At 39.9% G+C, this 17,216-nt stretch overlaps 1 protein-coding gene across 8 annotated transcripts in view; it reads left to right on the top strand.

Moving 5' to 3' along the window:
* The window catches only part of TP63 (tumor protein p63), a 254,016-nt gene that overhangs the window by 215,783 nt on the left and 21,017 nt on the right, over window positions 1-17,216 (top strand). For 6 of the 8 annotated variants that reach the window (XM_002716509.5, XM_008266647.4, XM_051818894.2 and 3 more), the window contains 6 exons: window positions 3,903-4,089; window positions 6,909-7,024; window positions 9,277-9,386; window positions 10,038-10,174; window positions 12,235-12,317; window positions 15,973-16,109. In XM_002716509.5, the coding sequence (XP_002716555.3) occupies window positions 3,903-4,089; window positions 6,909-7,024; window positions 9,277-9,386; window positions 10,038-10,174; window positions 12,235-12,317; window positions 15,973-16,109 (770 nt within the window). The remainder of the gene's footprint in view (window positions 1-3,902; window positions 4,090-6,908; window positions 7,025-9,276; window positions 9,387-10,037; window positions 10,175-12,234; window positions 12,318-15,972; window positions 16,110-17,216) is intronic. The other 2 variants (XM_008266646.4, XM_051818895.2) reach the window with 1 other exon arrangement.

The raw sequence follows: 17,216 nt of genomic DNA, 5'->3' as shown, positions 1-17,216 counted from the left end.
CTCTATTTTTCTGTTTGTATAAGATTCTGCAAAATTACAACTATAATGAGAGCAAAGAAGTGGACAAGTCCTTGGAAATTGTTGTCATACTTTAGATCAGGAAAAAGTGAATGTAGTACTGGAAAAAATATCTTCATAGAATCTATTTGAAAACAGTGAAGCAAATATAGTGGTATAGACTTGGCTTTGTAAAGAGCTGATGTTGCCAAACTACTTCAGCCCCCTCAGTTACTAAATTGTCTGGTGCTTAACCAGAAGCAATCAGCACAATGCATCTTAGCCCTGGTTGCAAATTTTGATTTAGTCAAATATGAAACCCTTGCCACTAAAATTGGAAAATATGGCCTACAATACCAGATACAGCTCTAGCTGAGAAATGTTAACTAAATTACTCTGGCATGCTGTGGTGAACAGAAGAAAAACATGAGCACGGCAGGAGAGGAAACACACATCTGAACTAGGATAATGAATGCATGTTGTCTTTAGGAAATTTTCATCAAACAGTTTATAGAACATGAGGTCAAAAGTAAGTGTATGTTTGAGGTGTGTGTGTATGGGTGTTGAGAAGTTGAAAAATAGAGCCAGAAAACAATGGGCCTGATAACGTCGTTAATAAGCCAGGATAAAGAGCAGGCCCTAACTCTTGAATTCCTTAGAACCATAAAAGAAGTACTGACCAGATAGAAGACAGCTGGTGCTAGAGCCTACATCAACTTGCTCCTAGCCCAGGGTTTTTCAGCTCTATTACTTGCAATTAAATGTGCAAATATTGTATTGAGAAATAAACGTAGAAAATGTTGAAGTAGACCATTTGGAGCTCCATTGTCATGCTGGAGAAGTTTGTATACATTATATCTTGATTCAGAAAGGAGCCACCTTGTTAGAAATTAGAAAAACGTAAAAGTAGAAAAATTGGTGCTGCTGAGCTTAGAGAACTGAGAAATGAGCAACAGTTGGTGCTGAACTAGGACTAAGCAGGTTTCTGGGTGACCTCAGGCAAGTCCTGTTGGTGCCTTACTTTTCTTATCTGTGAGTCTGGGGTAGTAATATAAGTCCTTCATCTGTTATCTCAAAGTCTGAAATTCAAAGACCTCTGAAACCCCAGAATTGATTTGTTTTGTTTAGATTTCCTAAATTTGTGAAATCCAGCCCCAACTCATAGGCTTCACATCACTTCCCCATGAGTATGAATATTTATGAATTCTGCAGAAATGTTCCTGTGTGATCATCCCTCCTGCAGGTGTTTATAATGTACACTATGTGAACTCTCCTCCCTTTCTCAAATCCAAACGATCCTGGATTCCGAAACTTCTGGCCCCAGAGTCTTCAGATTAGAGACTGTGTACCTGCGATTCCTTCCTCAAAAGGTTGTATGGGGATTAGATTACTAGCAACAGACCTCTGTAAAGGATGAAGCCATGTGGTGCTTCAGAAAGTGCATGGAAAATAGGATTAAGAGATAATTTTATTTTGTTACAAGAATTTTTTTTTTTTTCACAGAGTTAGGACAGTGAGAGAAAGAGACAGAGAGAAAGATCTTCCTTCCACTGATTCACCCCCCAAATGGCTGCTATAGCCAGCGCGCTGCACTAATCCAAAGTCAGGAGCCAGGTGCTTCCACCTGGTCTCCCACGCAGGTGCGGGGGCCCAAGCACTTGGGCCATCCTCCACTGCCCTCCCGGGCCACAGCAGAGAGCTGGACTGGAAGAGGAGCAACCAGGACTAGAACCCGGTGCCTATAAGGGATGCCAGCACCAAAGGCAGAGGATTAACCAAGTGAGCCACAGTGCTGGCCCCAGAATTTTTGAAATCTATGTTTTTCCATATTATGTTTTCCGTGAATTTCTAAAGGCTTCTCATATGCATGCATTTCAGTTATTTTTGTGCCAAGTAAACATCTTTATATTCCATTTTCCATGAACATTTTGAAGTAGCCTGGTAGCATTTATTTTATTTAAACTCAGAAATTACATTACCTGTGCCCATACCTGAGAATGAGTGAGAATTAGTATTTGACAGCACCCAACCTCATTCTTAGTATTTTTATATTCAGTTTGTCAAGCTTGATTGATAGTATATTAATTCTTGAGATGGAACATTTCCCTTAAGAAACTGTCCTGCTCTGAACACCTATTCTTCGTGTTTGCAATCTTTACATTCTTGGAAGAATAGCTTATTTGCCTTGAGGTGGGAGTTGACCAAATTATTTTTTAGTCAGCTTTCCTAAAGTCCATCTTGTGAAACTCATGGTTACATTATGTATCACCCATCTGCTAACTAAAGTACAAATAGATATGCTTATTTTCCTGAGGTTTCAGTAAAAATGAGATCTTAATATGCCCTAAAATGATATCTATGGTAAAAAAAAATATATCATTGATTAAAAACAGAAGAGCAAAAACATGCATTTAGATCTCATTCTGGGTTTCCAAGTAGAATTTTATTTTTGTGGCTGACTTTTGGCATGTTTCCTGTTTCTTCAAGCTATATAAAAACCTTTTGCTGTGTTTAATCCTTGGCCTTTGGGCATGGAGAATGGATTTTGCAATACTCTTCTTGTATTGGGAAATTTTAACTGAAAATTTCGTGTATTGAAATACTTAGGAGAAAAGGAAATATAATTCAAATAAATATTATGTTTCAAAAGGCAGCAATAAAGTAGTTGTTTTAAATGTGCTTTTGGGTAGGATATTTGCCTTTAATCAGAGTTGAGGTGGGGCCTATCAATAATGAATCTCTGGCTCCCGCTCCCCTGTGTCTTTCCCCTGGGAAGATGTTGCTGCCAATTTATGATTGCAACCTGTGTGTGTGTTTACCCTTTGTTTGGATAAGTGTTACTAGGTGCTCCACTCTTGGCCAGCAGTTCCAGTGCCTGGGTGGTTTCACCCCAGCATCTGAGTGAGGAGGAATGCAGGGATGGGGCACTGACCCAGAGAACAGCGGTGATCAGGTTTAATAGAGTGTAAGGATTAGAATGGAGACTTCTGTTCTGCTCTGGAGGTGGGAAAGAGAAGCACCACAGGATGAGACTTTTTTTTTCCTGTTTGGGTCTAGGATTCATGTTTTCTCCACTCGATTTTGCTAATTCTACATCCAGCCGACACCGCTGAACTTCCCCTCCTGAAGAATAAAGACTGGGAAGGAAACATTTCACTCAACTTATGTGTAAAAAAAAAAAATCTGTGTCTGGACCTTTTGGTGCCATGGTTAGCTGTGTTACATTAGACCTGTTTTTGGCAAAATGTAGGACTAAATGGCCCCTTCCAACTCTTGCATTCTCTTACATTGTGATGATGTAAGATAAGTGTAACAGTCTGAGGGAACTATTGCTTTGCAGTTTTTCTAGCCAGCTAACCACAGATCAAATCTCTTCACTCTCTGCCAGACAGTCCATTCTTTAAAAAAAAAGAAAAAAAAAGTTCTGTGAACTCTAATTCCTATGAATTTCTCTAGAGTATTCTATAAGGGCAAGGTTAATTATGATCTGCTAAGCAAAATCTGTTTTTTTTTTTTTATTGTTTGCTATCCCTCAGTACCCAAAAACATTGTTTTTCTATTTAGTTTCTGGTAATGAATGAAGCTTCCCATTCCCATGATATTCTTTTAAACTTCAGTTTCATCCTACAGAGAAGGTAACAGGCAATAATGACATAAGTATGTTTTGGTAAATGTCAAACATTTTTGTAACCTAAGAATTAATTTGAAATCACATAAAATTATCCATTGATTAATGAATATAAACTTCCTCTTCTAAGATAGCCAGAGAGTAGAGTAGCCCATGGTAAACGTGCAGCTATAAAGGCTATGAACGTGGATCGATTTCCGTTGTTCTGATTTTGAGTATAACAGTATCTCCTGTTGCTTCTCCCGTTTTCTCCACCCTCGGCCCCATCTCCAAGCAGTATTCCACTGAACTGAAGAAACTGTACTGCCAGATTGCAAAGACTTGCCCCATTCAGATCAAGGTGATGACCCCACCTCCACAGGGCGCTGTCATCCGTGCCATGCCTGTCTACAAGAAAGCTGAACATGTCACCGAGGTGGTGAAACGGTGCCCCAACCATGAGCTGAGCCGTGAATTCAACGAAGGTAATGAGAATTGGAATCAATAGCCAAAGATCCTGTTGCATTTTTGTTTGCGACCTACCTGCCTGATTCAGAGTTCTGCTATCTGATGGCAGCTCAGTTTGCCTGTTTTGCTAACAGAGTATCTAATAATAATGATAAATACATGTGTGGCTATTACAATGGTTGAACTATTTAATTTAATATTGATAATTACTATATAACCTAGACTGGTCTCTATTCCCATTCCCCTCCTCCTTCCTTCCCTTTGTTCTTTTTTCCTCCTTGCTTTTGCTTTTCTTTAAATGAAAGGGTATAAAGAGAGGAATGCGATGGCTAGTCTGGTTGCCTCAGGCTACAGAATCTTTCATCTTCTGTGTCTTTCTCAACATGATTTTCCCAAATGTAAACTGGTAGAGAATTGGACGGCTAAGAGGAAGCATCATAAAAAGAGAGAAATGATTTAAAAAGGAAAAAAGTAGGTAAGAAGAAAAATAAATGAGAAAGTAAAAAAGTAGATAAGAGTAAAAAATAAAGAGCTGGAATATCAGCTGGAAGGAGCAATTGAAGGACTGGCATTCCAGGAGCAGGGATTTCAGGGCCAACATGGGTATGCCATGCCCCCTCTCTGAGCCTCAGATCCAGCCACAACCTGGCAGAAGTCTCCATTTCCAAGAGTTCCCATAGATCTAATATTCTTGTTCTATGAAGGGGAGACTTGGTAGAAAATACAGAAAAGTGGAAAGGAAGGGGTTGAGAAGGCATAAGGAATCAGCAAAGACTGGTGAGAATACAGGAAGGGATGGGGTATGTCAGGGGAAAAATATTAAACTATTAAGGATCATGAGGTCTAAATACAAAGAAAATAACAGGTGATAGATAGAGAAAATTAATAGAAGAAAAATGCAATAGCTTGAAATTTAAAAAGAGAAATAGTCATAACAGAAATATATTACACATTAATTTCTTTTTTCTTTTTTTTTCCTTGTTGTTAGATTTATTTTATTGATTTGAAAGGCAGAGTTACAGAGTGAGAGGAAGGGACAAAGAGTGAGAGAGAGAGACACAGAGAGAGAGAGAGAGAGAGAGAGACAGAGATCTTTCATCCACAGGTTCACTCCCCAAATGGCTGCAGTGGCTGGAGCTGGGCTGGTCCAAAGCTAAGAGCCAAGAGCTTCTTCTGGGTCTCCCACTTGGGAGCAGCGGCCCAAATACCTGGGCTATCTTCTGCTGCTTTTCCAGACATATTAGGAAGGAGCTGGCTGGGAGATAGTGTAGCTGGAACTAGAACTGGTGCTCATATGGGATGCCAGCATCTTAGGCAGTGGCTTTACCAGCTACACCACAATGTCGGCCCCTCTCATTTTTTTTAAAAAAGATTTATTTATTTATTTCAAAGGCAGAATTACACAGAGAGAAGAAGAAGCAGAGAGAGAGAGAGAGATCTTTCATGCATAGGTATAAGTTCATTCCCCTAATGGCTGCAATGGCCATTGCCAGACCAAACTGAAGCTAGGAGCTTCATCCAGGTCTCCCACATCGGGGTAGGTTTCCAGTCATTTGGGGCATCCTCTGCTGCTTCACCAGGTGCATCAGCAGGGAAGTGGATCAAAAGTGGAACAACCAGGACTCAAGCTGGTGCCCATATGGGATGCTGGTGTTGCGGGTTTTGACTTAACCCGTTACACCACAACACCAGTCCCTGTTTTCTCATATTTCTCATAATAGAAAATATTACAGAAAATAATCTTGGTACACTTTGGTTTTTATTTAAAGTAGTTTTTCCCCCCTTAATGGAGCAATCATTTATTTTTATTTATTTATTAAGACAGAGAAAGGAACAGAGATCTTCCGTCTGCTCTTTCACTCCCTAAATGCCCTTAATAGCGGGGCTTGGCAAGGCTGAAGCCAAGAGCCTGGAACTCAACCCACATCTCTCTCATGGGTGTCAGGGACCCAAGTACTCAAGTCATCACCTTCTGCCTCCCAGGAGGCCCATTAGCAGGACACTGGAATCTGAAGTAGAGCTGGAACTCGAATCCAGTCACTCTAACATGGGATGTAGGCAACCCAAGTGATGTCTTGACTGCTGTTCCAAACACCCACCCCGCTTACCCTTTTCCTTTTACTGAAGAGTTTTCATAGAATGCAGCTGTTCACTTGGCCAAAGGAGGAGGACAGCTCTATGGCACTCAAGCCTTGGAGAAACTTCTTTCTTTTGGGGTTCCACTAAGCATCACACTTTCGTGAAACTTTGATCTCTTCTGTAAACTTGGTTCCTCCTCTTGTTGCCAACCTGGAATTCCTTAAGCATAATAAAATCACCAAGTTTTTTTTTTTTTTTTTTTATGACCTCTACAAGTCTGAAGATGGAGGAAAATAATAAACAAAGGAATACCGTGTGATTTATTTTCTGTTTCTATTATTTTTGCTTGTCAGAATTTTTGGCAGCATATTCTTATTCCAACTGATCTTTTGTAAATTAACTTGTCCCCTTTCTTCCGTTTTCCTGGGAAGTTGGCAAAATTTCCTCCATGAATAAGGACAACAATGAAGTCATAGAGTTCTACAAAGGCTTATATCCTTAGCCTTAAATTCCAAAGCATAGGACTGTTCCATTAAAAACAGACAAGAATCTCGGGCATTTCTGTTGGTAAAAAAGCTGAGATATCTTCATGTGAAAGATATCTGGCAACAGTAACTGTTCCTTTTTTCAATTATGTGTATTTCCTTTATTACACAGGTCATTTCTTGACCATCAGAAACTGTCCATGCAATTTCATTTTGGTTTCTTTATCTTCCGAGTAAGGAACTAATTATTTTGTCTTTTTCTATATTTGCAGGACAGATTGCCCCTCCTAGTCATTTGATTCGTGTGGAAGGGAACAGTCACGCCCAGTACGTAGAAGATCCCATCACAGGAAGACAGAGTGTGCTGGTACCTTATGAGCCACCCCAGGTATAATAATAATAATAATAATAATAATAATATGTGTATATGTATAATAAGCATATAATGTGTATATGTATAATTATATATGTATATAACATGTATGAGAAAGCATTCATTGTAGTTACGGAGAATGTTTTTAACATCTATTACTATCTTAATCCTTGTCATCAAATATATGACTTTTTGTAGTTCTTCTCTCCCATTGCTCCACATGCCTCCCACCCTCCAAAATTCCAACACTGGTACTGAATTAACTTGGTAACAAGACTCTGTGCCCATGTCCCTATCTTAATGGCAAATCATAATTGAACCAGCAGCTTGATTTACATATAACTCTGTTTTATCTAACTGGAAATTAAACTGGTAGTGGATATTCAACAATACTGTATGGAAGTATTCTTACCCTAGTCTGGAAATGGGAGTTCCTCAAAGCAATTATTCTTTTGAACATGGTGATTTATTTTATGCAGTTGTTTAAATTCGTTGCTTAAAAATTTTCAAAAAGCAATTTAAAAAACATTTAAAAATATGTTTTTCTGACTTAATGGTGATCACTTAAAATAAGCAAGTCACCAGACATTTTCAAGCCATTCATGACACTATTACCCTAAATTTTAAAATTCCAAAGCACATTCACTATGTAGTAAGATTAGTTTTCCTCTAACAATATGCTTCATGAAGATTATTACTTGGTAGGGCCCTACAAAGTTATTCAAACTTAATTCATATAAACTGAAAACTAGAGAGATAAAGGAGCTGAAATAGAGCAGTTCTCTCCAGAAAGTTTGTAAAATTTCTTCTTCTAATCTGTTAAAATTTGTTTCAACTCAGATATAAATAACTCCTTTTTTTTAATCAATAGAACTTACACTTTGTGTAAAATACACCACTAATTGTCCCCCAGATTTCTCAAGTAAAGTTCTGTCAGGTCTACTGTAAGGAAGTAGAGATATGAAGCAGAGTTTTGCTGTTTGTTTTTGAGAAAAGGGTGAGTGGTGACAGGATCAATAATTATAGATGTAAAAATAGTTTTAAAAACTAGATTTTTAAACAAGACAAGTATCCTGAGAGCCAGCAGGCATTATTCTTAAACGTTCACTTTCAGTCTTATAGGGAAACCTATAGTTAATTAAGCCAAATTAACCTTATGAAGGTAGCCTTAAGAGTAACTAGAAAATAGAAGTTAGCTATAAAAGATATAAAGAAGGGTGTTAACACAAAGAAACAGAAATTATCAAAGACAGGACAATGGTCTCACAAACTGAAACTTTAAATTAAGAATAAAAGGTTAGATGGGATCTAATACACTGAGGATTCTCTCAAGTACAGTAGTGCCTAAATCTGGTAACAATGGTTTGATAGGAAGTATGAAGTTGATACTCAAGAAATTATGGAAAATAACCATTTAGCAAATCTAATGTCCAAGTTTAATTATCATATTCAAAAAATATTAAAGACTGGTTAGTGATTTATTTTTGAAGCTTAATACAGTAACAAAATCTCCTCTGAAGTTTAAGGTATTTGGAAAGAAACTCTGGGACAAAAATCTGCCTTGTATCTATGAACTTGCCATTAGAGAATATAAGGATACTGTCAAAGCAATTTCTTAGCTGAAGTTTGAATGAACAGATTGCACATTTGTATGCTGTTTAAAGCAGAATGGTGTGGTAAATAGTACACACCATAGTAATAGGAAGAGCAAGGATCTTTGGTTTGCCAGTTTATGATGATCTTTGGTGTGTGACTCCCCTTCGCTAGGCTCCAATTACCTTGATCAAAAATGAGCAACTTTTACTAGATGATTTAATTCTCAGGACCATTTGAGCTCCAGGGTGTTATTCATGGAAGTATATATTCAAATATATGTTATTCTGTTTTATCTACATTGAGAAAATGTTTGGAGTATTACTGCTAATTTTGGCAATTTTTTTCAACCCTTCCTTTTCTTCGATATTTGCCTATGTGGTAGGGCCTATTTGAATTGTATGATACAGATCAGATTGCCAATGAACTGAGTCAAAGATCAATTAAATTCTATCTCATTTAATGCTATCTGCAGTATTGGGAACCTCAGCTTTAAGCTTTTCAGGAGGCAAGGCCAAGAGAAATAGACGAAATGGATTTCAAAATTTACCTTCTTAGAGGAAATCATGCCACTTCATCAGAAATGGAATTCTTTAAGTAGAGGCGAGAACTGAGAAGGCAGAAGATCAGTTCAACTTACTTTAACACAGGTTTCTTTTCCCCCCTCTGCTCAGGTCGGCACCGAATTCACGACAGTCTTGTACAATTTCATGTGTAACAGCAGTTGTGTTGGAGGGATGAACCGCCGACCAATTTTAATCATTGTTACTCTGGAAACCAGAGAGTAAGTGGCATATGTAGAACTGTAATTCTACTAAAATTTCATGGGCAGAGGGCAAAGTGAAATTGTCTCTGCTTTATCATTAACTTTGCAAGTACAGCAGAGAGCTATTCCTGATTTTGTCCTTTATGCTTTAAATCTGTGCAGCGAACTCATATATAAAAGATCTAAGAAAGTGGAGACAGAGGAGGGTGGATGAAGACAGAAGTGGGAGAACGAGCTGGGAAGGTGTGCAAGTCACTTCATACCTAAGACATTTGACTGCAGTTGTTTCTGATTAGACAGTGTTTGTTTTCATGTGGACCCCAAGGCATTTAGCAGTTTCTTTGAATAAGTCTGGGCTGCCTTAGGGGGTTTTATCCGGACACATCCAGTGGCTTAACTCAAGTTTCCTTCAAAATTGTAGCTAAATACAGCTGTTCAGCTAATGAATTGGAGGTCCTTTGCAGAACAAATGGAATGCTATTTACTAATATTGCTTGTGGCAGATGAACACTTTGTGTTTTGCCAAGTGCTTTTTGGTCCATCCTCAGAGAGACTGTGAGTGAGCTGGTGGTTAATAGCCAGGAGAAGAAATAGAAATGGGAGAAACCCAGGGGACCTTTAAAATTCTTTCCAATGAACTCTTTCTCTCCTGTCTTCTCTTACTCCCAGTGGGCAAGTCCTGGGCCGGCGTTGCTTTGAGGCCCGGATCTGTGCTTGCCCAGGAAGAGACAGGAAAGCGGATGAAGACAGCATCAGAAAGCAGCAAGTGTCGGACAGCACAAAGAACGGTGATGGTACGAAGCGCCGTAAGTAGATGTAGTGGCCAAGTCGGGTAGGGTCTTGCCTTCTCCAGACAGTGGGGGGAGGGGGGAGCTGATATAGAGAAAACTTATGATGAGACCTGTGAGGTTTAGCAGCACTGAGACCCCAGAGTCGGTGGGAATAGGTGTAGCGTTGGTGGAGGTACTGCAGTGGACTCCGGGTGCACTCTGTGTGCTAGAAAAAGCAAGTAGTCAGTTTTCAGGGTTTTTTGGGACAGAGTTCTCATAATGTGACATGCTATATCAATAGCATTATCTGAAAACTAGGTGTAAACACAATTCTGAGGTCCCATCATGCTGTCTAAGAAATACTAGATGTATTAGATGAGAGACCTATTCATCTGTGTCTAGTAAGCTCTCCAGGTTATTTTGCTCCTAGTTAAAGATGGAGAATCAGTATCTTACCTGTTGGTATCAACTTATCTTTCTATGACTAAGCATAAGACTTGAAAATAGCACCTGCCTACCTCATGACTCTATGGGGATAGTGAGATTCAAGGACATATTTCCTGAAGCATAGTCTGGAGAGTATGCAGATCTGAATTCCATCAACTCTTGACTTTATAGGCATGACTCTCTTGAGGCCTCTGTTACTTCAGCAGCTGTTTTCCAATTTGCTCTTTTTAATCAATGAAAGATTTTTTAATGAAGTGTCTCAAAGAGCATGCAGTGCAAAATAAGTGAAAGCAGAGCTACTCCAGTTGAGGGGGTGGGGGTTGGGATGGCCTCTGGTTCTAGGCTCTGCCCTCAGCCACAATTTACTGATGACATGAACCTCTACAGAGCCTAGAAATCTGGGTCATGATATTTGAAAACCACTGATCCACACGTGCTTCTAATTTGTGTTACAATTTCCAAAGCAAGTACCTTGCATAAACTTGATTTCACTACAAGTATTTTAAAGTACATCACACAATGACTTAGTTTATGAAAAAGTTTTAATCATCAGTAAATGTTAACATCCCGAATAAATTAAAAAATCATAGGAGAACCTATCACATCAGGTTTTAACTGTTCATTGTGACATGCTTTTCCTATTAGAACGTTTCTCTCTCCAATCATTCCTCAAAAAGTCATATATTTTATATATTTGATAAAATTATTTTAACTTTAAGTTTGCCTGGAAAGATAATTTCTGAACTCTTCCCTGGACTCCCCAATAATTTACAAGTTAATTATTTTCAGTAAGAAGAAATTATCTGCATTTTTGTAAAAGGTTCATCTCTACTCTTTCAACCTTGGATACAGTTTATAATTTAGAAAATCATGATAATTGGCCAGTGCCACGGCTCACTTGGCTACTCCTCCGCCTGCGGTGCCAGTACCCTGGGTTTGGACACCGGATTCTGTCCCGGTTGCTCCTCTTCCAGTCCAGCTCTCTGCTGTGGCCCGGGAGTGCAGTGGAGGATGGCCCAAGTGCTTAGGACCTGCACCCACACGGGAGACCAGGAGGAAGCACCTGGCTTCTGGCTTTGGATTGGTACAGCACACCGGCTGTAGCAGCCATTGTGGGGGGTGAACCAACGAAAGGAAGACCTCTCTGTCTCTCTCTCTAACTCTGCCTGTCAAAACAAACAAACAAACAAAAAAAGATCATGATAATTTACTACTCATTAATTCAGTCACTTGACCAAGACTATTTCTACAATACACATTTACCTCCATGGAGATGAATGACCTGAAAAAGAAAACACAGAACTAATTTCTCTTCCTTTTCTTAACAGCTATTCGCAGATAACCCTGAGCAAGACACAAGTTTTGCTGTAGCATTACTTAAGCCAAAGGCCATTTCTCAGTGTCCTGATTTTTCCCCTTTGATTTATTGCTCCCTACCTTGTTATTCCTAAGATTACACTTAATGTAAAAGCAATTATCACCAATTAAATGGATGCTTAAGAGTAGAATCTCTGATCTCACAAATGTTGCTGGTGCTAATGCCTGTTTAATATGTATTTAATATTAATGTTTAGTTAGTGAATGAGTTTAATATGCATTACTGCTTTAGAAACGTTCCCAGGATGTAACTGGCATTTTTCCCCTGCCAGCCTTTCGTCAGAACACCCATGGCATCCAGATGACATCCATCAAGAAGCGAAGATCCCCAGATGATGAGCTGTTATACTTACCAGTGAGTGTCTCTCGGGTGTCCCCTGTTTTACTTCAGTTTAACCTTCTTTGAGGGAGCTTTTCCTATATGGTCAACTTCCAGTTACTTTTTAAAATGACAAAAGAAGTGTCTTAGCTGGGACAGCTACAACAAACTACCATAGACAGAGGTCATAAACAACAGAAATTTATTTCTTACCGTTCTGGAGGCTGGAAGGCCAAGATCAAGGTGCCAACCTAGACCAGTGTGGGCAAACCCTTGTGATTTGCAAACTTCCACCTTCTCCTATGTCCTTACCTAGCTGGTAGAAGGCTAGGGAGCTCTGTAGGGTCCCTTTTATAACAGTCTTAATCCCATTCATAAAGACTCCACCCTCATGAACTGAGTTACCATCCAAAGACCCCACATCCTAATCCCATCATGTCTAAAGTTAGGATTTCAATGTATGAATTTTGAAAGGGAAATAAATATTTAGTGTCTAATGATGTAGGTTAATAAGGTAAAGTAAAAAGAATATATTTTTTTGAAAAACCAGGAAAGTCAGGCATTTGGCTAAGTATAGTACTGTAGTAGTTAGGTTACCTCTTAGGATGTTTAAGTTTGTGTTCCAGCACCACATCTGATTCCAGCTTCCTGATATTGCAAAACCTGCGAGGCAGCAGGGATGGCTCAAGTGCTTGGGTCCCTGTCACACATGTGGGAGACCTAAGTTGAGTTCCCAGCTGCTGGATTTGTCCGGACCAGCCCTGGCTATTAAGGGTATTTGGGAAGTGAAGCAGCAGTTGGAAGCTCTGCCTGCCTGTCCGTCCGTCCTTCGGTCTCACTCTGCCCCACGCCAAAATCTCTTTCAAATAAATAAATAAAAATCAAGAACTTTTCCTTTGTTTCCATAATTTTAGAATATATAAATAGAATGAGCTCCCCTTCTTACCTATCAAACCAATCAGAGCTTCTTTCACAAAACAATTTTTCTTACACAAATGTTTAAAATGAATTTGTACTTATTATTTTAGAATAAGATTATCCTAGACAGCATGGTATAAATTTTGTCAGAAAGCGTTCACAAAGATAATAACACAGCAATTCTAGAAAGTTGATTGGATTTCTTTTAAGGAGTTCTATGAAAAACAGCAGGGTCCTCTGTAGTATGTACATAGCTAGAAGGCTCAATCCTGTTGCTCTGTAGCATTATTCACTTCTACAGAGAACATTGTCCCTCTCAGGGTCAGCAGTAAGGTTACTTTATATTAGACTATGTTTCCAGTTGGTTGAATTCTTGTTAACTTAGGTCTCTGGTGTCTAGAGTGGCAATAAAGTTTTGGTGACAAGAATAGCCCTTGATGCCATCTACACTGACATGAGACACAGGCAAGCAGGGTCAGGAAATCTATGAAATGCCTCCCTGGAGTTGAAATTAAAGCAACTCAACAGGTTTGGGTGTGCCTCTCCTTTATATCTACCTTCTTTGGGTCATAATTCTCAAGGAAATATACTGCTGGTCAACCAACTGTACAGTGAGTTACCTAAGATTCTGCATGTCTTGTATCTGAGGCTGTGTATAGAAACTGATTTGAGAGTTTTCATTAAAATATTATCCTGATGTATTGAATATTCCAAAAGATGCAATATGTTTTCAGATGATCAGACAGTAACTATCTGAAAAATGTTCTAAAATCATTTATTTATTTGTTATTTACTTGAGAGATGCAGTCGGGGGGGTGGAGGAGAGAAAAATAGACAAAGAGAGAGAGAGAGAGAGAAATTTCCCTTCTACTGGTTCATTTTCCAAATACCTACTATGGCTAGAGCTGAGCTGGGAGCTGAAACTGAATCCAGCTCCCCACATGAGTGGCAGGAACCCAATTACTTGAGCCATCATCTTCTGCTTCCTATGGTGAACACTAGCTGGAAGCTGGATTCACAAGCCAGAGCTAGGGATTTAGTCCAGGTGTTCTGATGTGGGGCATGGGCACGTTAACCCATGTCTTAACCATTAGGCTAAAGACTTATCCCTGAAAATCTATTGTTAATAACCTATTTTTCAGCTTGTACTCTTGACAGAGGTGCCATGTAATGAGTTATATATATATTTTAAAATTATTCAGTTATTTATTTGAAAGGCAGAATTACAGAGAGGCAGAGAAGAGAGAGAGAAGGAGAGAGAGAGATCTTCCTTCTGTTGGTTCACTCCCCCAAATGGCCACAACGGCTGGAGCTGGGCTGATCAGAAGCCAGGAGCCAGGAGTCCACCAGGTGCAGGGGCCCAAGCACTTGGGCCATCCTCCACTGCTTTCCTAGGCTGTAGAAGAGAGCTGGATCAGAAGTGGAGCAGCCAGGACTTGAATCGGTGCCTATATTGGATGCTGGCACTGCAGGCAATGGCTTTACCTGCTATGCCATAGCACTGACCCCATGAGTAATATCTTAAGTTTAGTCAAGAACTAGCCAAACCAAAGTATGTGGGAAAAAAATTACTAATTTGGCATGTATTTTTCTGGTATTTGCTGAAAGGTAGATAGTTTAGACGTTGAGCACTTAGAGATCTCTAGGACCCAACTCTTACTTTGAAAGAGTTTGCCTTATACTGAGGACACAGACAGCAATACATGATGAAATAAGTACTAGGCATAGAATGTAGGGTATACAAGCAGAGTGAAAGGTGCAGACCAAAACTGCACAGTCCGGGAAAGCTTCACAGAGAAAGGTTCCCAAGGCTGGAATGAGGAGGAGATGAGGAGGAGGTAATCCAACCAAATTAAGAAATGTTTCCATTTCTGAATTCTGACATGTTCTGCCTCTTGTCCTAAGGGTAGGGGGTGGAGTAGGGTGGAGCGGCCTGGAGTGAGGTAGGTAAAACGTCCAGAATGCATGATGTAGATGGCATTTCACTCAGGGCTCTGCAGGGCTTTGCTTGCCTCTCCGTGAACCTGGTCCTACTTGTACTTTTTAAAACTCCTAAGAGACTCATTTTCTCGAGGCTGAAAACTTTTTCTCTTTCCATAGATAGAAGTAGTTGATTCTCATTTTTCATGATAATTATGTTTGACAAAGTTGCTACAAAAACTGAATTCATTAATACTGAGTAATTGCTTCTAGGGACAACACAGAATTAGGTTGCTGTGAGCCTCTGGTCTCAACATTTTGTTATCAGATCAGCGCATAACTTTCTTTTATGTGTGTTTCTGCTGAATGAAATCATATTTAATGTATGTTGTTGACCCACTCATCTTTAACTCATGTTCAACAGTGCTAGGTACCCCATACCTGAACAATGCTCATCAACCATATTTATTTGCCCTATAAGGCACAGTCTGACTTTCTTGTTCTTAGGGCACTAAACAGCATCTCAGCATTACCTCGAGGGCCATTTTAAATAGTCACATTACCAACAAGAAGTGCAAAAATGTAAAAAATGTGACACAAAATAGGCCACATACGGGACACTTATTTACACTCTGAGAGCTGAAACAAGACAGCAGAACTGCCCCTCGTTTGGCCTCAGTTAGGAACATGCACAGGTGACTCTGCATGTATGTGAATGATCACAAAAGCACCAGCATTGATGTTTTATGTTACAAATGAACGTCAGTGAGTAGGAGACTTTGCAAATATCTTGTCCATGGAGATTGCACTCCAGCTCTTTGTCTTGCCTTTTTCCTTCTGTTCCCTTAAACAGGTGAGGGGCCGGGAGACTTACGAAATGCTGCTGAAGATCAAAGAGTCCCTGGAGCTCATGCAGTACCTTCCTCAGCACACGATTGAAACCTACAGGCAGCAGCAGCAGCAGCAGCACCAGCACTTACTTCAGAAACAGTGAGTGTGTCTGTGTGTCGTGTTGGGAGGCATGAGCAAGGGGGGCTGTTTTTGTTGTCAGCAATAGGGAACGTGATGGGCTACGGCAACACTGACATCGTGAGACAGCCGAGTGTGATAGGTCCAGGCCAGCTGGTCTGGTACTCTCTCTCTCTGTTTCAACTTTTTATATGATTTATCAGAACCTTCCCTTGGAGAAGTGTCACCTGTGCTCTGACACCGACTCCGGACCATTTCTGGTGATTCACAGAGAGAGACTCACACTAATGGAATACGTTCTCTTTCACTATTTCTGCTCCATACACATCTGTCAATAAAAGAATTTTGAGTACACAGTCTAGCCTAGTAATATGTGTATATTGAAAAATACAAAGTCTTCCCTCACCCCAGTGGATTGTCTCATACATATCCTGGGATGCACTGTGTCCACTTCTGGGAATACTGCTGCAGACAGGGATAGCAAATAGGTTTTTACTACGAAGTTTCTTGCGTGAGTGTTTTGTTAAGAAGGACTCTGAGACCTAGTACATGCTTACTGGGAATATGTCTGGATGTAGGACAAAGTAGCACCATATTGCTAGGTTTAGTATCCTGGCTCTGTGTTGTCTTCCAGCAATACATGTCTACATAACTGTGCCCAGATTTCACAATCATATCAGCACATACACACAGCCCAGTTTTTCTAGAAAAAGACTCATTTATTTATTTGAAATGCAGTTGTGGAGAGAGAAGGAGAGACAGAGAGAAATAGAAATAGAGATCTTCTGTCTGCTGGCTCACTCCCCAAATGGCTGCAACAGCCTGGGAAGGCTTCATCCAGGAGTCAGGAGCTTCTTCAGGGTATCCCAAATGGTGACAGGAGCCTAAGTACTTGGACCATCTTCCACTGCTTTTACCAGGCCATTAGCAGAGCACTGGATTGGAAGGGGGGCTCCAGGACATGAACTGGTGCTCATATGGGTTGCCAGCATCACAGCTAACGGCTGTACCAGCTATGCCACAATGCTGGCCCCATACACAGCCTGTTTTTATGTTACCTTTTACCTAGACTATTGGATCTTTAATGATGTTAATTATTTTATGACTAATAAGAATTGAATAGCTGTG

This window comes from Oryctolagus cuniculus, chromosome 4 (assembly GCF_964237555.1).
Source record: "Oryctolagus cuniculus chromosome 4, mOryCun1.1, whole genome shotgun sequence".
Lineage (NCBI taxonomy): Eukaryota > Metazoa > Chordata > Mammalia > Lagomorpha > Leporidae > Oryctolagus > Oryctolagus cuniculus.
The sequence above is the reverse complement of the archived record's forward strand: the minus strand, read 5'-3'. Positions and strand labels throughout refer to the sequence as shown.